Source organism: Mustela nigripes, chromosome 5, assembly GCF_022355385.1.
Source record: "Mustela nigripes isolate SB6536 chromosome 5, MUSNIG.SB6536, whole genome shotgun sequence".
NCBI lineage: Eukaryota > Metazoa > Chordata > Mammalia > Carnivora > Mustelidae > Mustela > Mustela nigripes.
Genome location: NC_081561.1, coordinates 30,899,084 through 30,920,583, shown reverse-complemented (window position 1 = coordinate 30,920,583; position 21,500 = coordinate 30,899,084). Strand labels below are relative to the sequence as shown.

At 45.9% G+C, this 21,500-nt stretch overlaps 3 protein-coding genes across 4 annotated transcripts in view; 1 reads left to right on the top strand and 2 right to left on the bottom strand.

Moving 5' to 3' along the window:
- Positions 1–85: 85 nt before the first annotated feature.
- Positions 86–1,786, bottom strand: B3GALT4 (beta-1,3-galactosyltransferase 4). Its single transcript, XM_059400007.1, has 2 exons — positions 1,694–1,786; positions 86–1,521 (listed from the first exon to the last, which is right to left on the bottom strand). Exon 2 carries the CDS (start codon positions 1,496–1,498, stop codon positions 350–352), a length of 1,149 nt encoding a protein of 382 aa, XP_059255990.1. The 5' UTR covers positions 1,499–1,521; positions 1,694–1,786; the 3' UTR covers positions 86–349.
- A 718-nt stretch (positions 1,787–2,504) lies between these two features.
- Positions 2,505–8,518, bottom strand: RPS18 (ribosomal protein S18). The gene is made up of 6 exons (XM_059400005.1): positions 8,438–8,518; positions 7,873–7,971; positions 3,118–3,204; positions 2,933–3,034; positions 2,752–2,843; positions 2,505–2,623 (listed from the first exon to the last, which is right to left on the bottom strand). The coding sequence occupies exons 1-6, from the start codon at positions 8,438–8,440 to the stop codon at positions 2,548–2,550; spliced, it is 459 nt and encodes a 152-aa protein (XP_059255988.1). The 5' UTR covers positions 8,441–8,518; the 3' UTR covers positions 2,505–2,547.
- Positions 8,519–8,629: 111 nt separating this feature from the next.
- Positions 8,630–21,500, top strand: part of VPS52 (VPS52 subunit of GARP complex) — a 16,180-nt gene continuing 3,309 nt past the window's right edge. Inside the window, exons 1-17 of one of the 2 annotated variants that reach the window (XM_059400002.1) lie at positions 8,630–8,972; positions 9,816–9,900; positions 10,050–10,102; positions 10,287–10,362; positions 10,554–10,621; positions 10,925–11,100; positions 11,487–11,637; positions 11,925–12,025; positions 12,140–12,272; positions 12,414–12,471; positions 12,810–12,943; positions 13,411–13,566; positions 14,033–14,151; positions 14,535–14,658; positions 14,954–15,049; positions 15,165–15,272; positions 15,497–15,562. In XM_059400002.1, coding sequence (XP_059255985.1) covers positions 8,883–8,972; positions 9,816–9,900; positions 10,050–10,102; positions 10,287–10,362; positions 10,554–10,621; positions 10,925–11,100; positions 11,487–11,637; positions 11,925–12,025; positions 12,140–12,272; positions 12,414–12,471; positions 12,810–12,943; positions 13,411–13,566; positions 14,033–14,151; positions 14,535–14,658; positions 14,954–15,049; positions 15,165–15,272; positions 15,497–15,562 — 1,794 coding nt within the window. In that variant the 5' untranslated portion in view covers positions 8,630–8,882. The remainder of the gene's footprint in view (positions 8,973–9,815; positions 9,901–10,049; positions 10,103–10,286; positions 10,363–10,553; positions 10,622–10,924; positions 11,101–11,486; positions 11,638–11,924; positions 12,026–12,139; positions 12,273–12,413; positions 12,472–12,809; positions 12,944–13,410; positions 13,567–14,032; positions 14,152–14,534; positions 14,659–14,953; positions 15,050–15,164; positions 15,273–15,496; positions 15,563–21,500) is intronic. The other variant, XM_059400003.1, reaches the window with a different exon arrangement.

Below are 21,500 nucleotides of genomic sequence, written 5' to 3'. Positions count from 1 at the left end.
CCATCCAGCATGGTCTGGCAGCCTCCAGGCTCCCCAAGTTTGTGTTCTTGGACTCCTGGTGAGGATCACGCTGTACTCGAAGAGGTAGACAAACAAGTTTATTGAGGAGCTTATGCCCCTCCTCTGCCATAGCTGAAGAGAAGCACCCCAGCACTGGTTTGCTCTTCCTGGCGACCGTGATAGGGGCTGGCAGGCCAGGCCCCTAGATTTCTTCAGTAACAGAGCATCTGATAGAGGAAACTGGTCAACTGCAGCCAGTCAGGGCCCCCTGCCTTGGGCCTGGGCTGCAGAAGGTGGAGGGGGTGCCAGCTTGACCCTCAGCTCCTCACTCCTGCGGCCCCAGGCACTCTCAGCTGTGAAGCCAAGCTATTACCCGACAGCGCAGGATGCCCAAGACTTCCTGGAGCCAGGAGCAGAAGGGTGCAGTCCTTTCCCTGTCAGAGCTGCCCACCAGCTTCCAGGCTTCCTGCATTTTCCAGGGGTCCAGCTTATGGGATGTCAGCAGGAATTTCCCATAGCAGCACCGGTCCAAGGGGTAGTGGGTGGCTCCAGCCAGCTTGACACAGTGGGTCGGGGTGAGGCCTCCTCGTCGGGCACTGACCCCCACAAAGACATCTTCCAGTGGCAGAGGAGGTGCCCGGCTGGCCACTTTCAGGATGAGCTGCACGGCAGAAGCTGAGAGCACATACCCCGTGCCAGAGGCATAGGGTGGAAAAGGGCCCCAGGTAGGAGGCCACTGCTCCTCGGATATCTGGTGCTTGTTCCCTGGTGTCCGAGAGGGGTGCACCCGCCAGTGCACGCGGCCCAGGTACAGAAGAGGCACTGGCTGTCTCAAGATGGACCCCTCTTGCAAGTCTTCATCTCCAGACTCAACCTCTCTCAGAGGTGGCTCCTTGCCCTTCTCCCATTGTTCCCAACGGCCCCCTCGCCGAATCAGCTCTGACACCAGTTCGGGGACATTGACAAACACGTCATCATCCGTCTTGAGAATGTAGCGGGCCATGGAGCAGTGTTTGTTTGCCCAGTTGAGCCCACTGAGGGTCTTGAGAGTAAGGTTCCGGTAGGAGTCCCGGAAGGCCGCCTGCAAGATGTCACCCTGGGCCGCTGCCTCCCGCACCAGATTGATGTGGGGTTCCCTGGTAGGATGCCACAAGCCTGGCTCTCCCAGCAGAAAGAGAGTCTGCACCCTGAGCCCCCGGGCCTCACGAAGCCCACCCCACGAAGCCCGAATGGCATTTCTTTGGTTCAAGTTCTCTGGGGCTGTGCACACAAGGATGAGCAGAAAGGGTGGGGCGCCGGGACCCCCGCACGCCTCTTCATTGGGGATCAGGAGGCGAGGCAGGGCCAGGGGCGGCCCTGGAGAGGCTGGAGCCGGGCTCAGGGAGGCCAGCGAGAGGCTCAGCAGCTCCTCCCCGATGCCCGAGGGCCCGAAGAGGGTCCAGATAATCACCAGCAGCAGGGCGGCAAGGAGAAGGCGCCGGAAGAGGCTGAGGGGCATGGTGTGGGGTAATCAGAAGCGACCTGGAGAGAAAGAGGAGGGCTGTTAGTGAGCGGACGCCGCAGTTCCCAGTGACTGGACTCTAACGGGCCACGCCTGGGATGGAGCGCGCGGCCAGCACCAGCAGGGAAGAGCGCCGAGATCCAGGAGGCGGTGGGGGTAAAGGGGGCACAGCCGGAACCGCGGAGAGGTTACCTTGTCGGGGCCTCGCCGCCCCAAAGCTCCGCTCCATGGTGGGGTGTCCCTGCAGCGCCAGGAGCCCCTCCCCCGCCCGCGGTGGCGGCTGGGTCCCGCCCCCCTCCCTGGGAGGGTGTAGCGCTGCACGCACACCCGCCTCGCCGGAAGCTGCTCGGTAGCTTCGCGGCTGCGGCGGACGAAACACGGCGGACCGAGCCCCGGAGGCGCGGGCTCGGCGCGAGCCGGCGGGAGCGGAATTCGAAGTGTGCCTCAGTCGCTGAGGCGAACGCCGGGCGGGGGCAGCCGCGGCCAACTTCCTTAACCACACACGCGACCCCCCGCTACGGTGCGGACCCCAGCTCTTCCGGGTCAACGATTTAGAGGATTTCATCCCTACCGGTAGTCCACAACTTCCCGGACTCCGCGTCCCTACGCACCCCCGTATTTTTAAAAGAAACCCAGGGGCGGTCAAGACCTGAAAATACTCCCCGAACCATCAACTGGCTAGGCTCAAGATACCCACTTCTCGCTAACCCCCCGAGGGGCCTTGGTTGTCTTTAAACTGCCTTAGTATCCCCGTCTGGGGTGTGTGTGTGTGTGCTTTATCTACGTCTTCCGTTAGAGGGCGGGCACCACAGGGTTGCCTCAGGTAGGGCAGGGAGTGGCACTACCATTGGGCATTGCTTTAGCCCGGGGGTAGGGAGGTGGAGCTGGTTTGGATACCCGAGGGAGCCATCAACCAAGAGTAAAACCACCCACAGGGCCCAGCGAGGCAGCTTTCCCTAGCAGGGTCCCCAGAAGAATGCAGAGCATCACACAGAAGGACGCCTTAGATGTATAAACTATTTTATTAACAGACAAGGCCTACAGATTTATTTCTTCTTGGACACACCCACGGTGCGTCCCCGGCGCCCTGTGGTCTTGGTGTGCTGGCCTCGGACACGAAGTCTGCAGGTGAGAAAACAGAAGGGTCACAGGTTACACACAGTGCAAAGGAAATGTCTGGAAAGAGAAGGCAGAGCATGACAAATCTCTGCGACTCTAGGGGCAGAGAGTTGACTCCCACCCCTACTCACCCCCAAAAGTGGCGCAGCCCTCTGTGGGCCCTAATCTTCTTCAGTCTCTCCAGGTCTTCACGGAGTTTGTTGTCCAGGCCATTGGCCAGAACCTGGATTTAGAAGAGAGGGTGAGGAATATTTTACCCACAGACCTCTTACAACTAATTCTAACTGGACACCCTGCCATCTCAATACACACCTGGCTGTACTTTCCATCCTTCACATCCTTTTGTCTGTTCAAAAACCAGTCTGGGATCTTATATTGGCGAGGGTTCTGCATAATGGTGATCACACGTTCCACCTGACAGACAGGACAAAGGTCAGATACAGAGGACTACCCTTCCATGGCAGGCCCAACCCACTGCCCCCCTTCCTTGTCCTCACCTCATCCTCAGTGAGCTCTCCGGCTCTCTTGGTGAGATCGATGTCTGCTTTCCTCAACACCACATGAGCGTATCTTCGCCCCACACCCTAAAGAGAGGTTTTGGAAATTTGGGATTGAGTCTGAAGCAAACATGTGAATAGTGAAGGATGATGGACTGGGTTGAATAGTGCCCAACCCCCACCACACATCTAACTACATGAGATTAAGGCAGGCCCTGAATCCAATGCCTGGTATCCTTATAAAAAGAGAGGACTGGGACGCCTGGGTGGCTCAGTTGGTTAAGCAGCGGCCTTCGGCTCAGGTCATGATCCCAGCGTCCTGGGATCGAGTCCTACATCGAGCTCCTTGCTCCGCAGGGAGCCTGCTTCTCCCTCTGACTCTGCCTTCCACTCTGTCTGCCTGTGCTCGCTCTCTGACAAATAAATAAATAAAATCTTAAAAAAAAAAAAAAGAGGACATGGTGCGCCTGGGTGGCTCAGTGGGTTAAAGCCTCTGCCTTCAGCTCAGGTCATGATCCCAGTGTCCTGGGATCAAGCCCCGCCTGAGGATCTCTGCCTATTTGTGATCTCTGTCAAATAAATAAAGTCTTAAAAAAAAAAATAGAGAGAGAAGGGGGACAAAGTCAAGGCCAAGTGATAGGAGGAGTGACACAGCTAAGGAAAACAAAGGAGTCCTAGCAACCACCAGAAGACAGGATTCCTAGAGCCTTCAGAGGAGCATGGCTCTGCCAACACCTTGATTTTGGATGTTTGGCCTCCACAACTATGGGAGTTAAGTTTTCATTGTTTTAAGCCAACAAGTCTGTGGTGACTGTTCTCAGTAACCCCACAAAATGCAGAGAGGTGTTTTGCTCTCCGTAAGAAGTGATCTAGAGGAGCACCTAGATCAGTTAAATGTCTACCTTCAACTCAGGTGGTTATCTTCTGGTTCTATGATCAATACGACATAGGGCCCCCCTGACCATCTGGGAGACTGCTTTTCTCTCTCCCTCTGTGCCGTACCCTGCCATTTGTGTATGCTCTTGCTCATTATCAATATTGTTTTTTTAAAAAAAAAAAAGTGACCTAGAAAATCAAGTTATCACATGGACTCAGAAGAGATTAAGGTCTTGGAAGCCTGCTTCTCCCTCTTCCATCCTCCTACTTGGGTTCCCTCTCTTACATGTCTGTCAAATGACTAAGTAAAATCTAAAACAACAAAAAAATGAAACAAAACCCCCACAACCATCCCCAGCAGAAGAAATTAAGGTATAAATCTCTCTCAAATTTTAGTATTTATAGTTAATAGTTATGCCTGAGATTTACTTTTAAATGATAGGGAAGAATATAGATGAAACAAGAGTCCAAATTTTTGCTATGATATTTCACAGGGGTAATTTTCTTCCTTCTAACTTCCTAATGTAGAAATTTTTCCATAAAAAAGTTTTTAAAGAGTTGCTGTAAGCTTTTTTAAAAAAAGTAGGCTCCAATCTGTACCCCAGTGTTTGTTTATAGCAGCAATGGCCACGGTCGCCAAACTGTGGAAAGAACCAAGATGCCCTTCAGCGGACGAATGGATAAGGAAGATGTGGTCCATATACACTATGGAGTATTATGCCTCCATCAGAAAAGATGAATACCCAACTTTTCTATCAATATGGACGGGAATGAGATTATACTGAGTGAAATAAGTCAGGCAGGCAGAGTCAATTATCATATGGTTTCACTTATTTGTAGAGCATAACAAATAACATGGAGGACATAGGGAGATGGAGAGAAGGGAGTTAAGGGAAATTGGAATGGGAGCTGAACCATGAGACACTATGGACTGTGAAAAACCACCTGGGGGTTTTGAAGGGGCAGGGGGTGGGAAGCTAGGGGAGCCAGGTGGTGGTTATTATGGAGGGCACGTATTGCATGGGTGTGGTGCAAAATCAATGAATACTGTTTTGCTGAAAAGAAATAAAAAATAAAATAAAAATCACTGTATTAAATTTAAAATAAAATAAAGCTTAAAAAAAAAAATTCGGCTCCATTCCCAGCATGGAGTCCAATGAGGTGGGGGGGTGGGGCTTGAATTCATGACTCTTGAGACTAAGGGAAAAGATGCTTAACTGACACATACACCCAAGTGCCCCTGGCCAAATTTTTGATAGCCCTGTTTGCAGGCTGGTATTGACTAGCCAACTTTCTACATTAGATCCCTTTTCTCTTCCAAGGAGACCACCCCTGTTTTCTCCATCCAGAAGAGTTAAGTATAGTCAGGGGACCATCACTCATTACTTGTTGTCCAAGGGCCTAGAACATATGAGTTGACACCAACTTAATATTAATCTTGGAAAATATTTAACAGTGTTACTCACGGGGACAGGACACAAATTCCTTCTGAGCAAGGCCAGTGCTCAGGAGGTTCCTCCCAGTGATTACACCCAATCCCAACCCCTTCCTCCCAGGTTTCCAAATAACCTACAGTATCACCCTGATTTAGAGGAAGGGCAGAAGACCAGCCAACCTTAAAGAATATCCTTAGTAAAAGTCTACAAGTAGAAACAAAACAATTAGGAAGGGATCATGGCATAGAGTAATTTTATAGGGTCTGTATTACCTCTCAATATCCTCTTCTGCTGCCAACATCCACTCCATTCTTCATCCTTCTCCAGCCAATTAATCCCACTTACCACTTCTTTAGCCACATCTTTGGGAAAAATCCTTCCCCATACCCAGATCCCCACACCATACTTTCTTCTACTTTCCAAGTATTACCCCTCCATTCTGGACCGCCTCCTTTTTAAGCTTAGTTCTCTTACCAGAGAAAGAGCTAGCTGCATTTGCTAACTATCCACACAATCAGCAAAAATCTCTGTATCATCTATCTCTAATAATAACCTTTCCCAGTGATAAGCAAAGTATCAGAATCCCTAAGAGACTTACCACAAAGTTCACAAAGTACCTTAAAGTCCTTTGATTAAATTGTTTTAAGTGGACTACAAAGGCTATGGCCCATATTTTAAAAAAAGTAAATACAAAACCAGTTAAGAGGCAAAGAAAAAGGGTTTAACAAAAGGATCCCCTTAACCATGACCATCTTTTATACAAGCACACCTTGTTTAACTGCACTGTGCAGATATCCTGGTTTGTTGTTTACAAGCTGAAAGCTTGTGGCAAATCCTGTGTCAAACAAGTCTATCAATGCCATTTTTCCAACAGCATTTGCTCTCTTGTGCCTGTGTCACATTTTGGTAATTCTCACAGTATTTCAAACCTTTTTATTATTATGTTACAGTGAGGTGTGATCATGATTCCTTGAAAGCTCATGATGATTCACATTTTTCAGCAATATTTTTAAATTAAGGTATGTACCTTTAAAAAAAAACACCACTACTACACATTAAATATTAATTACAGTGTAAATATAACTTGCATGCACACTGGGAAATCAAAACATTCGACTCACTTTATTACCTGGAACTGAACCTGCCATATAGACTTTTGAGATAAGCTCGTCTGTATTCACTATCCCACTTAAGCTTCACAGCAACCCTTAAAAAGGTACCAGGAGATTTTACCTAGTTTCATGTAATCAACAAAAGGAAGCAATCTTTTTATTTACCATTTAGGAACAAATGAAAGCTGTACCTCCTGCAATATAACATGAAAAACTGAGAGAATCTGATCTTGTCAACCAAACAAGGATATACTGTTTTGATGGAGTTAAGTTATCTATGCAATATTTATGTTTTTTAAAAATTCTTTGAAACCAGGCTACAGTATCCCTGGGTCCATTCCCTTACACTGCATGAGCATCTATGATGCACCAGAAGCTGGGGACTATGAACAAGACAGGACTGTCCCTCCCCCAACGGTGTCCACATACTGGCAAAAAACACATTCAGCCATATCCACAATTACACGGACAAACAAAAAAACGGTAGAATAATATCCCCAACTGGAAGGCCAGTTCGTTAGGTTGGTGAAAAGAAAACACACCCAAGCTTGTGCTCATCGACCTAATACATACAATGAGCCAAATATTGGTTCCCATCAACTGGAAATGCATTTTATCACTTCTGACATTGGAATAAATGCCCCGCTCACCATGTAGTAGTGTTACCCCTTCCACTTCCCAATTACAGGTTTCTTCACACTTGGCAATCTTTTGGCATTTCCACCCCCTCCATGTACAATTACACATCTAAGGGCCTAAAAATTTCACAGGAAGGGTCACTAGTATGATGCATTGCTATAGGGGGCAGAAACCAAACTTAGAATGAACCTCACAAGACGACCATGGCTGATGGTCCAATAAATTCTAGCGAATTCTAGTAGAGGAGACAACCCACTCCCCATTCCCTAGGAGAGAAGTATCTTGGCCTGAACTGACTGGCTTTCCTTACTTACCTTTTAGGGAAAATGTGGAAGTGGTTAAGGGAAATAGAGTCACTCTTTTAACCATTCCTTTTTTTTTTTTTTTAAAGACTTTATTTGACACAGAGAGAGAGGGATCACAAGTAGGCAGAGAGGGGGAAGGAAGCAGGCTCCCCGCTGAAAAGAGAGCCCAATGCGGGGCTCCATCCCAGGACCCTGAGACCATGACCTGAACGGAAGGCAGAGGCTTAACCCACTGAATCACCCAGGCACTCCACTTTTAACCATTCTTTATTTTACCCAGCAGCTAAGGTGATCTGGTTGGGACATGTTTCCTCAACCTTGCCTCACTTACAGCTGTCTTAACACACCCAGTTTCATTTTTGTGCTCCATTCCTTACCCTACTTTACCTTAATTGCAGTGATGGCGAAGGCTATTTTCCGCCGCCCATCGATATTAGTGTTGAGTACTCGCAAAATGTGCTGGAACTTCTCAGGGATCACTAGAGACTGACAGAGACAAGGTGAGAAATCAGGCACGGTGAACTGCCATCAGACAGGAACGTCAAGCTTATCATACGGAGGAAACAACCCACACCCCCTCAACTTGTTTTCTCACAACAAACTCCTCAGTCCTGCACGCAGAACATAAAGTGTTCGGGCTCGGGAAAACGCAACCACTGCGAGGGGGCAAAATTTCCGCCCATTCCCAAGAGTACACTCTGAGAGGCGGAGACTTGAGGTCAGCATTCACGCCCAAGCCTTTTCGCGCTTCCGAGCGCCCGGAGAGCCACTCTTCCTCTGGCCCACTCCCCAGACCTGGAGATCTTCAGTCCTTCCTTCCCAGGGGTGTGTCTCAAAGATCCACACAGAAAGTTGCAAATCCCCAGAATAGGGTATTTCAAGCCCCCCAACAGCACACTTTCCGTAACACGGTTCCGATGTCGCGGGATCCCCGTACTAGTTACAGTCTTACCATGGCGGCAGCCTCAGCGGCGGCGTGTAAGCCTCCCGTGGAAGAGAGAACGGAAGTGACGCAGTGGCCTTATGTAGCCAGCAGGCGGAAAAGGCGGGGCTATCATGAGAAGCGCTTCCGGAAACCGCTGGTGCCAGAGCCAATTCCACTTCTGAGAATCTCTGTTTGTAGTCGCAACTTCCGGTGAGGTCTCTTTTTTTTACAGTTCGTAAAATTCTTGAGAGAGAAAGCAGCAAAGGTTCCCGGGTGAGATTGTGCTTAAGACGTCCAATTCCCATTTGTAGCTGGGTGAAGTGTTTAAGCCGAAAAGGAAAGGCTAGAGTCAAACAACTTAATTCAAATATCTGGGAACGTTTTCGCGCCCTGCAAGACTCTCTAGGATTTGTTGGTCCCTGTGGGCCGGACTCACAGCGACTGACAGCTGCCGGAAGTGAGGCTGCGCGGAATGGCCGCTGCTGCGACCATGGCGGCAGCAGCCCGAGAGCTGATGCTGCGAGCCGGAGCCTCAGATATGGAGGAGGAGGAGGGCCCGCTGGTGAGAATGCGGGACTATTTCTCTTGCAGAGTCTTGTCCGATGGCCCTCGCGTCAGAAAGGACTGGGCTGGGTTTAGGCGCAAAGGTGGGGGCGCGGCTGATACTGGTGATGGCTACCTGTGTGGCTTTGCAGATTCCGAATTGGGATAGGGCCTGAGGCTGAGCGGGAATCCGAATGACCGAGAGTCAGGTACCAGGGGCATAATTTCAGTTAACTTCCAGATTTGGGGACAGAATAAAGAAGCAGTGTAGTGTAAAAATTAAGAACATGACCTATAGTCAGATTGCCTGGGTTCTAATTCCACCTTTGCCTCTTGCACGCTGTGTGTCTTTGGGCAAGTTAGCCAACTTCTTTGTGTCATACTTTCCACGCTGTAAGATGAAGGAAATAAGACTTAACCGTGTAGATTATTGGTTATGATTAGATGAATGAGTGTATGAAAGATGGCACCTGGCACGCGGGGAAACGTTTTTAGCAGACATTTCTGGAAGGGCTGGTGATCCCTACAGGGATTGTGATGAAACACCTAAGATAGCAGGGGTCTGGGTATCCTGTATTCAGCTGTGAGCTTTGCTCTGTTCTCTACAACGCCTGATTTTCCTCATTGGGACACCTCTACTCTCTTGGTGGCATGAGAGTCTCTGTCATTCCCTACCCAGAAGCTAGCAGATTGGGTACAATGTGAGACTCTTGGAATTTTTTGACTCGGTACCTATGTCTCCCAGTAAAAGCCCAGCCTGTTCCCACCTTTCTCCCACTCTCTAAAGGTTTGTGGATTATCCCATTATATTTGTTCTCTCTCTCTCTTCCTTGTCCTTTCCCATTAACTTGTCCCTCTCCAGGGGAGTGGTCCTGGTCTTCAGGAGCCGTTACAACTTGGAGAATTGGACATCTCTTCTGATGAATTCATCCTGGATGAAGTGGATGGTAAGTGATGGCACGAGGTGGATGCAAACTGCTTATGATTTCAGAGACTTGGTGGCTGGAAGTAGTAAGGCAGGGATTGGTGTACAGATGTTCATTTGGGGGAGAGAGCGCTGTGGAGCTGGACCCTTATGATAAACTTCTATTTCCAGTTCACATTCAGGCAAATCTGGAGGATGAGTTAGTAAAGGAAGCTCTTAAAACGGTGAGGCTTTCTGCTATACTAATTTGCCCTCCCACTTACCTTCCCCTCAAAGAAGAAAAAAAGGAAACAGTTTCTCGCTTTTAAAATATTACCCTGGTGTCTCACCCTCTAGTCCTTTGTTATTCTGTCTCAGTGCCTCTTCACTGTGGCTTTCTCCTAACCTGTCATGTTTATGTTCTCTCAGGGTGTGGATCTCCGTCACTATTCAAAGCAGGTTGAGCTGGAGCTACAGCAGATAGAGCAGAAATCCATCCGGGATTGTATCCTCCAGTAGAGAAAAAGGGTGATGTTATTAAAATGGGGATTTTTGTGGAGCATGGTGCAGACAGCCCAGGGGGGCCGAAATTTTCTCTCTGAGGTTTCTGTCATTGCAGGGAAAAATTGGAGTGGTCCTGCAGGTCTGAGAATCTCCCAACTTTATGGTGAGGCCCCTTGACTTTTTGTGGGTCAGATATCCAAGAGAGTGAGAACATAGCATCTCTGCACAACCAGATCACAGCCTGCGATGCTGTTCTTGAGGTTAGTCACCATGACCTGTGACTCCTAATAACCATGAACCAGATCATGGTCTCTCCTGTCGTTCTTTAGGTCATCAGCCTCAGGTGGGGATAGTTAGATTCACTTTCAGGATGACCTCATCAGCCTTTTTTGGTTGTTACTGTCCTACTAATATTATTTGCCAGTGACGTTTGGGGTACCTCCTTACCTATCACCTGCTGCCCTCTTGGACTGATACTGAAGACTTCACCAGTAAACTTAGGTGGCCCCTTTGTCCCCTGGCAACTCTGTGGCACTCCAGCAACATCTTCTGTCCTCCCCCAGCGCATGGAGCAGATGTTGGGAGCTTTTCAGAGTGACCTCAGCTCTATCAGCTCTGAGATCCGGACGCTGCAGGAACAATCAGGAGCCATGAACATTCGGCTTCGAAACCGCCAGGCAGTTCGGGGAAAACTGGGGGAACTTGTTGATGGTCTGATAGTACCCTCTGCTCTGATCACGTGAGTTGTCAGTTGAAGAGTCACAATGTCTGTAGCGGGTACATGGGCTAGGGTGACCTCCTGTACTTACCACATCAGTTTCTGGCTTCAGGTCATCAGGTGCCTTCCAGAAACTTGATGGGTGGGTTGACAACTCAACCTTGATGCATGCTTTAGGCATCCAAGATTAGGGATATCCAGGGTTGGGTGTTAAATTGGAGGTTTCAAGGCTTATGAGCATGGGACAGCAGGGAGGTTTCAGGAACAAGAAAATTTGTACACATATCCTGACTATATGATTAGTATAAGAGGGGAGAGGTGATAGTCTGGATAGAAGAGATGGGATTTGGGATTTAGCGATGTCCAGATCTTCCTCCTGACCCCCACCACCCAACCCTACTACCCAGGGCAATTCTGGAGGCGCCAGTGACAGAGCCCAGGTTCCTGGAGCAGCTGCAGGAGCTAGATGCCAAGGCAGCTGCAGTCCGAGAGCAGGAGGCTAGAGGGACAGCGGCCTGTGCCGACGTCAGAGGCATACTCGACCGGCTCCGGGTCAAGGTGAGGGGTGGGGATGATACCCTAGAGATTACTAGAACCAGCATCCCTGACACCTTCAACCTGGCAGTCCTCACTTAGCCCGTCCCCAAGAACTTCACCCTGCCTTACCTGGCAAAGCTCATCTTCATGTCTCTAGGTTCCCCTGAAAAATTTCGGAAATACTGAAGAGTTGTTCTCCACCCTCCATCCCCCTATATTTAACATGTGGCACTTGCCCCACTGTTTCTCAAAGTCAAAAGGTTGCAGCTTCATGCCCTGTATCTGGTCCCCCCCCCCCCCCCGTCTAGGCGGTGACGAAGATCCGAGAGTTCATCCTGCAGAAGATTTATTCCTTCAGAAAACCAATGACCAACTATCAGATCCCCCAGACAGCACTGCTGAAGTACAGGTCACTGCCCGAAGGAAGGGCTGGAGAGGCTCTTAAGTTGTTGAGCCCAGAGTAGTGTCTGCTTCGGGAGGGGGGCGGGGAGACTGACTTGTCCCTGGTGCCCACCCCACCCAGGTTCTTCTATCAGTTTCTGCTGGGTAATGAACGAGCAACAGCGAAGGAGATCAGGGATGAGTATGTGGAAACACTGAGCAAGATCTACCTGTCCTATTATCGCTCTTACCTGGGGCGGCTCATGAAGGTGCAGGTGAGGCCAGAGAGAGAGACCTTTGGAGGCACATGGGCTGGAAAGAGGGACCACCCCTGGTCAAGTCTGGGTGGTAGAAAAAATTTTTTATCGCACTGTGGGAAGAGGCAGTTACCAGTTCTCTCTTTTCTTTTTTCCTAGTACGAGGAAGTCGCTGAGAAGGATGATCTAATGGGTGTAGAAGATACAGCCAAGAAAGATATCCTAGAGCTCAGAAGTCCACCTTCTAGTCCTTGACAGTGAGGGTGCCTCAAAGATACTGCTTTTTGCCTTTTTCTCTGGGACTGAAGCCTTGAGAATGTGATAAAGGCTGTGGCCCCCCTCCCCAGAAAAAGGCACATGTCTTTTGACACGTGATGTCAGGGAGGGTAGAAGGTCTCTGAAGCCTATTCCCAGGTGTCAGGGGGAGTGTGGCCCTGGTACTGGGAAGGAGGGACATCTAGGCTGTGTCTGGCTGGCTGTAGTCCCAGAAGGTACTGAGCCTCTGAGTCTGTCACGGTTGTGATCTTATTGTTTTCCCTGACTCTGACCCTTCACGATTCTTCTCGAAGCCTTCCCTCCGCAGCAGGAACACCATCTTCACCCTGGGGACCCGTGGTTCTGTCATCTCCCCCACTGAACTGGAAGCCCCCATCTTGGTGCCCCACACTGCCCAGCGGGGAGAACAGAGGGTAGGAGAGGGAACAAGAGTCTGTCATGGGGGGACACTGAGCATGGATGGGGGAGACCAGATCTGTGGGCAAAACTTCCCGGCCTGCAGTCCCCTGTATCAGTCCCCTTAGAACTGGGAATGGTCTTCTTGGGTCACTCAGGTGTTCTGTGTTGTAAAGAGGCTTGAGACCATTGACTTCAGGACAGATAGAGGGAGAGCCTGGCTGAGAGGAGTGTCAAGAGGCAGGTTGTGGAGGTGGATGGCACAGTGACAGCAGGTGGGGGTGGGCTCTTCTCTTGTGCCCCTCATCGCCCTCCCCGCTTCAGTACCCATTCAGGTTGCTCCATCACAGCCTGCACTTGGGTTAGATGGGAAGGGCCTCCTGAGCTCTCATTACCCAGGCTCATTGATTTTTCCATTAATATCTATAGAGTCAGCATTGGGGTCCATCCCTTCTACTTCTCTTCTTCACCTCTCCCATCCTAGTATCCATTCGAGGCCCTCTTCCGCAGCCAGCACTACGCTCTCCTAGACAATTCCTGCCGTGAATACCTTTTCATCTGTGAATTCTTTGTTGTGTCTGGCTCGGCTGCACATGACCTCTTCCATGCTGTCATGGGTCGCACACTCAGCATGACTCTGGTAAGATTCCTTAGCTCCTGTACTCTTGGATCCCTTTGTCTTCAGTCTTCTGCAGCACCCTAGTGGGGTCATAACTCTGGTGGTACTGAAACCAGGACCCCCTTGTTCTAAAATTTCTAAGCCTTGGACTCACAGAGTATATGAAACCCTCAAAGCTTGGGGGTCCCTGAGGCTATCCCTGCTATTCACCCACACCGAGGTAGTAGCATCTAAAAACTAAGGGTCCCCGAAGTGGTGCTCAGCCCTGACTTCTGCTGTGATGGGCTTGGGATCATGGATTCTGATGAGCGAGCAACAAGACTACCTGAGTGGCCCGGTGAACAGGGAAAGAGGGGGCATTTCCTGAGAGCTCACTCCCCTCCCTTCCAGTGCTGCATCCCCAGAGGACCACATGCATTTGTCGGTAGCCACTGGGAGCAACAGAGTAACAAACATCCTTTTCCAATACTCTGTCCCTGAATCATAGAAACACCTGGAGTCCTATCTCACAGACTGCTATGATGCCATTGCTGTTTTTCTCTGTATCCACATCGTCTTCCGGTTCCGCAACATTGCAGCGAAGAGGGATGTTCCTGCCCTGGACAGGTCACTGAGCTCTGGTCCTTGATGCCCCATTGTCCTTGAACCCTTGGTCTTACATGACCCTGCCCTGACCCTTGGGCTGCTACTGAGCCAACACCCTGACTCTTCCTCCTATTGATCTGCCTGGGGACAGTTCTGGTTTCTGACTCACCTTGTATACCAGTCCTGTCTCCCCCATCCCTCAGCTGTTAATTGGGTTCCCCCACAGAAACCTGCCACCGTTCCCCCACATTTCTTTAATTCCAGTTAGCTAACATACAGTGTTCTAGTTGGTTCAGGTATATGATAACAGTGATTTGGCTATTCCGTGTGTCACCTAGTGCTCATCGTGACCACCCCCCCCACACTTCTTGCCAGCTGATCTCTGATTCTGATTAAGCCTGCAGGTACTGGGAGCAGGTGCTTGCCTTGCTGTGGCCACGGTTTGAGCTGATCCTGGAGATGAATGTCCAGAGTGTCCGAAGCACTGACCCTCAGCGCCTCGGGGGGCTGGATACTCGGCCCCACTATGTGAGAGAGGGCAGGGGTAACAAAAGGGCTCCTGAAAGGCAGGGTTCTTAGCTTTGCTGTGGGGGTTGGCCAGGTTCCCAGTTGTGCTGTGGGCCTGGCTGGATCCTGGGGCACAATGTGTATGGGGGGCAGTCTAGGAGTGTGTGTGAACTCAGGGTGAATCGGGCATCGTTGGTTAGCAGGATTGGGAGTGGGAGTCACAGAGGCTGAGTGGCCAGCTCCTAGGGACTTGGGCAGCTGTGTTGGTTGGGCCAGGGGGGCCAGTGTGATTTTCTTCCCACTTTCTCTCCCCCAGATTACACGCCGATACGCAGAGTTCTCATCTGCTCTTGTCAGCATCAATCAGACAATTCCCAATGAACGGACAATGCAGCTGCTGGGACAGCTACAGGTGAGCATGGGCAGGACAGACTTCCCAGTGGCAGGGCTGCCAAGGTGGCCTGGAGTGTGAGCAGGGCCATGTACTCCTGCCTCTTCGTGTCACCTCTTCCTTCTGGCTTTTCCAGGTGGAAGTGGAGAATTTTGTCCTCCGAGTGGCTGCTGAGTTCTCCTCAAGGAAGGAACAGCTTGTGTTTCTGATCAACAACTACGACATGATGCTGGGCGTGCTGATGGTACAGACGCCGCGTCTCCCTTCCTTCCTACCCAGAGGGTTTGGCTTCCCCCACTGCTCTGGTGGCTCTGGAAGGACAGAGATGGTGTTGGTCTTGTCCCATGTATTATTCTTGGTGTCTGGCCCGTTGCCCAGCCAAGTACAGTAAATGTGGCAGGAAGGGGATATCCTGAAGTGACGGGCTGCTTCTCCCCACACTTGAGATTTCCCTTTGTCCTCCCTTAGGAGCGGGCTGCAGATGACAGCAAGGAAGTTGAGAGTTTCCAGCAACTGCTCAATGCTCGGACGCAGGTAGGGGGGTGAGGAAGAGGAGAGGGACAGTCTTCTGTGCTATTTTCAGAACTGTGTGTGTGTGTGTGTGTGTGTGTGTGTATGTAGGGAATGGCAGTTAAAGGGCTTCAGGTACACAGGATTGGAACTATTGGTCTGTTTTATTTTTTTTGTTTTTTTTTTTTTAAATGATATATATGCCCCTGAAGCTCCTGCATACCTTGGCGATAACCAGCATCAAACAATGAGTTCTTCCTCAGCCTATTCATTTCCTTGCCTGTCATGCTTTTAAATCTCTCCTTGACCTAAATATTGTGTTTACCATGCTCTTGCTTTTAAAAACACAGCTTTAAGTATGGCAAAACAATAATAACTTAGTTTTATTTATTTACTTCTAAAGTTTTTATTATGTATTTATTTACTTTTTAAATTTTTATTTATTTTTAAAATTTATTATTATTTTTTAATATTTCATTTATTTATTTGACAGAGAGAGAGATCATAAGCAGGTAGAGAGGCAGGCAGAAAGAGGGGGAAGCAGGCTCCTTGCTGCACAGAGAGCCCGATGCAGGGCTCAGTCCCAGGACCCCGAGATCATGACCTGAGTCAAAGGCAGAGGCTTAACCCATTGAGCTGCCCAACCACCCTTATTTACCTTTTTTTAAGTAGTCTCCATGTCCAACATGGGGCTCAAACTTGTGACCCCAATATCAAGAATCACAGGCTCTACCCACTGAGCCAGCCAGGCACCCCCATTTAGTTTTATTTTTGAGTGACATGAAAACAATCACGGGATTTTTTTCATGCATAGTTTTAGTTTTTCTTTTTTTCTTTTTAAAGATCTTTTATTTATTCATTTGATAGAGACACAGCAAGAGAATGAACACAAGCAGGGGGAGTGGGAAAGAGAGAAGCAGGCTTCCTGCCAGGCAGAGAGCTGAATGTGAGGCTCAATCCTAGGACCCTGGGATCGTGACCTGGGCTGAAGGCAGACTCTTAAAGACTGAGCCACCCAGGCGCCCCATCATGCATAGTTTTCCAACATGTTTTCCAATATTATATGTCATATTATGATATATAATTCCAGCTTACTCCTTTTCACTTTATATAATTTTATGTTGTGTGAATATAATGTATTCTTCAGGTGGACCTTTGGATTATTTCTAGTTTTTTGTTTTGTTTTATTTATTTATTTTCTTTTAAAAAAAGATTTATTTATTTATTTATTTGACAGAAAGAGATCACAAGTAGGCAGAGAGAGAGGAAGGGAAGCAGGCTCCCCACTGAGCAGAGAGCCTGGTGTGGGGCTCGATCCCAGTACCCTGGGATCATGACCTGAGCCGAAGGCAGAGACTTTAACCCACTGAGCCACCCGGAGAGCCCTATTTCTAGTTTTTTGCTACTGTGAGAATTGTTTTGTGAACAATTACATTTTTTAGTGTGTGTAGATGGAGATAAGTTTTATAAAAATTTCTCTTGGAAGTAGGCTTTTGCTTATTGCCTATAAGGGTTTGTCAGCATTCAGCTTTATGAGACACTGCCAAATTGTTTTCCTAAATGTGTACCAGTTTTTTTCCTTACCAGTGATATGTAAGAATTCTCTCTGAGCAATATTTTCTCCAACGCATTAGTATTATCAGACTATCTTGGCCATTCTGGTAGGTATCTTGTTGGGGGTCTTTATTTGCATTTTCCTGATTACTAATGAGATTGAGCATCATTCCAAATGTTCAAAAGTCATACAAATTTTTCTTTTCCATAAGATATCTGTCATAGCATTTGGCCTTTTTTTTTTTTTTTTTTTTTTTTTTTTAAAGATTTTATTTATTTATTTGACAGAGAGAAATCACAAGTAGATAGAGAAGCAGGCAGAGAGAGAAGGGGGGAAGCAGGCTCCCCGCTGAGCAGAGAGCCCGATGTGGGACTCGATCCCAGGACCCTGAGATCATGACCTGAGCCGAAGGCAGCGGCTTAACCCACTGAGCCACCCAGGCGCCCAGCATTTGGCCTTTTTAAAATTGGGCTATTTGTGTATTTCTTTATGATTTATAAGAGTTTTTTGTATGTTCTACTTATGAAACCAATCTTTTGAGTATATAGGTTGCAGATATCTTTCAGTGCTTTATCTTTTTATTTATTTATTTTTATGTTGTTTTCTGGTGGAAAAATTCTTAATATGATTGACTTTACTGATTTCTTCTTGATATTTCTGTCTCATTTAAGAAATCTCATATTATCACAAGGTCAGAAAAATATTATACTACATTTTCTTCTTAATGTTATAGAATTTTGCTTTTTTACATTTAAGCTCCTGGAATCGATTTTGAATATGATGTGAGTAGGAATCTAATTTAATATTTTATATATAGATTATGTTGGACACAGAACCATTTATAGGAAATCCCTCTCTTTCTCCCCTTGATCTGCAGTGTGCCTCTGTCATGTGAAAATCTATAAAGATATGTGTCTTGCCTCTGTTCTATTCCACTGATCAACTTGTCTGACCTGTAGCTTAGTTTTAGTTATTATGCCTTATAATTACTCAAATTCTACCTTTTTCAGGAGTCTCTTATTATTGGCCTCTTGATTTTTCATATAAATTTTATTGTGAGCTTATAAGTTTTTACATTGAAAAAACTTTAAGGATTTTGATTGGAAGTGCATTGATCAATTTGGATCAGTTTGGAAGAATGGATAGTTTATGATATTGAAAATTCTCATCCATGAGCTTGGGCTTCCCATTTTTAAAGATATTCTGTAATGTTTGTTGATAACCTTTTATAATTTTCAGCACAGAGACATCACAAATCTTTTGTCAGAGTTATTCCTAGGCAGGTTCAATATGCAGATTTCATCCTCGTAGGAGTAAATAAAACTTCTCCAGTCCTTTGCCTTTAATTTCTTATATCTTTGATCTCATACTCTTCTACCTAGGATCTCTTTGACAGTATTGAGCAGTTGAATAGAAGGGTTATAGGAAGAATTCCTATCTTGTTCCTGATTTTAAAAGGAATGCTTTCATCACTGCCCCATTAGGAGTAATGCTGCTGTGATTGTTTTCGTAGGTGCCTTGTATCTGGTCAAGAAAATTCTTCTCAATCCCTAGTGTGCTAGGAGTTGTTACTATAGTTATTCCTATTAGAATAAATCCACATTTATTTAGGAATAATTACTAGGAATACTAGGAATTACTAGGAATAATTGCCACTTATTTTCTTTCTAATTGTTCACACTTTCTGATCTATTCTTTTGGAATTTGTCCTTTAAACTGTTGATACTTAAGTATTATCATTTTAGAGAGAAATTTTCTTGTTGCTTGAACTACAGAGTAGAAATGCTATTGGTTTTTGTTTATCAACCATATAGCTATCTACCTCCTTAATTTACTATTTCTAATAACATTTCTGGAGATTTGTATGTGTGTGTTTCTATGTAGGCATGACAATTTTAGTTCTAACTTTCTAATCCTTAAGTCTTTAATTTCTTATGTATTTATTCTCTTACTGTCCTTGATGGTACCTCCAGCACAAAGTTGAATAGTTGAGTCGAAATGATGATGGTGAGAAACCTTCTCTTTTCCTAATTTTAAAAGGAATGCTTTCATCATTTCCCCAGTAAGAGGAATATTGTTGTTTTATCGCTACCCTTTCTCAGGTTAAGAAAATTCCTTTCAATCCCTAGTATGCCAGGAGTTATTACCTATCAGTAATTCATTTTTTAAAATTCAAGTATAATTAATATACAGTGTTATGTTAGAAGGTATACAATATGATGATTCAACAATTGTATACATTTCTTCAGTGCTCAAGATAAGTGTACTCTTAATCCCCTTTATCTATTTCACCCATCCTCCACCTACCTGCTCTGGCAACCACCAGTTTGTTCTCTGTATTTAAGAGATTTTTGGTTTGTCTCTCATTTTACTTTTTTTGTTTTGTTTCTTAAATTCCACACATAAGTGAAATCATGTGGTATTTGTCTTTCTCTGACTGACTTACTTCACTTAGCATAATACCTTTGAGATTCATCATGTCATTGCAAATGTCAAGATCTCATTTATTTTTATGGCTAATACTCCATTGTCTATCATACCACATCTTTGTTCATCCATCAACGGACATTTTGGTTGTTTCCATATCTTGGCTATTGCAAATAAGGCTGCAATAAACATGGGGTTGCTTATGTCTTTTCAGATTAGTGTTTTTGTTTTCTTTGGGTCAATACTCAGTAATAGAATAACTGAATCATACAGTCATTCTGTTTTTAATTTTTTGAGGAACCTCCATACTGTTTGCCACAGCGCCTGCACAGTTTGCTTTCCCGCTACCAGTGCTGAGGGTTCCTTTCTCTCCACATCCTCGCCAGCAGTTAGTACTCAATTCCTAGAATGCCAAGAGTTATTATTTATTAAAATCATTGAATTTTTAATTAGAGTGTGTTTTTCTGTAATAGTTGAGGTAATTATATGGTTTTTGTTCTTTATTAATTTTATGGTTTATGACTTACAGATTTTAGAATGTAAAATCATTCTGGATTTGGTCTAATTCATTTAGAATTTTTCCTTCTTTGTGCATAGGTGATATTGGCCATTGGCCATTCGTTTCTTGTAGTATCCTCATATGGTTTTGGTACCAAAGTCATAATGGCTTTGGAGAAGGAGGTGGAAAGGAAGTATTTTGTTTTCTTTGTTTCTATTCTGAAAGAGTTAAGATTAAAATGATCTCTTCCTTGAGAGGTTTCATAGAACTTGCCAGCAAAAGCATCCCTGAAGATTTTAAACAATGGAATTCCCTCAGATTACTGCTTTTATTGAATTTTGCAGGTTTGAATATGTAACATTTTTTAAATAATTTAGTTCTAAAATAATAATTAAAATAATTAAGTTCTAAGAATTTGCAGTTATTTCTTCTTCAATCCATGAGATTTTTTTGGAGGACTGTTTTAAAATTTCCAAAAGTAGATTTCTTATTTTTTTGTTGTCTAATGTCTAATTTAATTGCATTGTGGATGGATAACGGGGTTTTTTGGTTTTGATTTTTGGAAATTTGTTTATATTCACTGGTGGCCTAGTTACGTGATCAACTTTTGTAAATGTTCCATGTGTTTGAGAAGAATGTGTATTCTGTAATTGCTAAGTGTGGAGAGCCAAGCTTTTTAGTTGTATTGTTCACATTCTCTACATCAAAATATCTACTGATTATTTTTGTGTATGCTTGGCTTATTAATAGTTGAGGGAGATGTATTGAAATTTATAGATTTGTCACTTTTTCAAAAAACTGCAGTTCTATCAACTTTTGCTTTATATAGTTTCCATTTATTTTATCTAAATTCCTAAAAGGTTAGAATCCTTAGATCTTACTGGTGACTTGAAATATTTGTCACGAGATAGTGACCCACTTTAGCCCTAATAATTTTGTCTTAAAGCCCGTTACGTCTGATACTAACATAGCTCTGTCAGCTTTAGCTTGGTTAATATTTGCCTTTTAATTGACCTCCATTCTTCTACTTTCAGCCTTTTTATGTTTTCACATTTTAAGTCTTCAATAAATAGTATGTAGCTGAAATTTTTAAAAAATTGGGTTGTCTGCCTTTTAATTTGTGATTTAATCTGTTTATTTTTATGATGATTAGTGTTACATTTGGACTTTTTCTACCATCTTCGGTTTTCTTTTCTTTCTTTTTTTTTTTTTTTTAAGATTTTAAAAATTTATTTGACAGACAGAGATCACAAGTAGGCAGAGAGGCAGGCAGAGAGAGAGGGGGAAGCAGGCTCCCCACTGAGCAGAGATCCTGAAGCGGGACTCAATCCCAGGACCCTGGGATCATGACCTGAGCCGAAGGCAGAGGCCTTAACCCACTGAGCCACCCCAGGTGCCCCACAAAAAAATAAATCTTAAAAAAAAGGAAAAGATGGGGCCCCACAAAAAAATAAATCTTAAAAAAAAGGAAAAGATGGGGC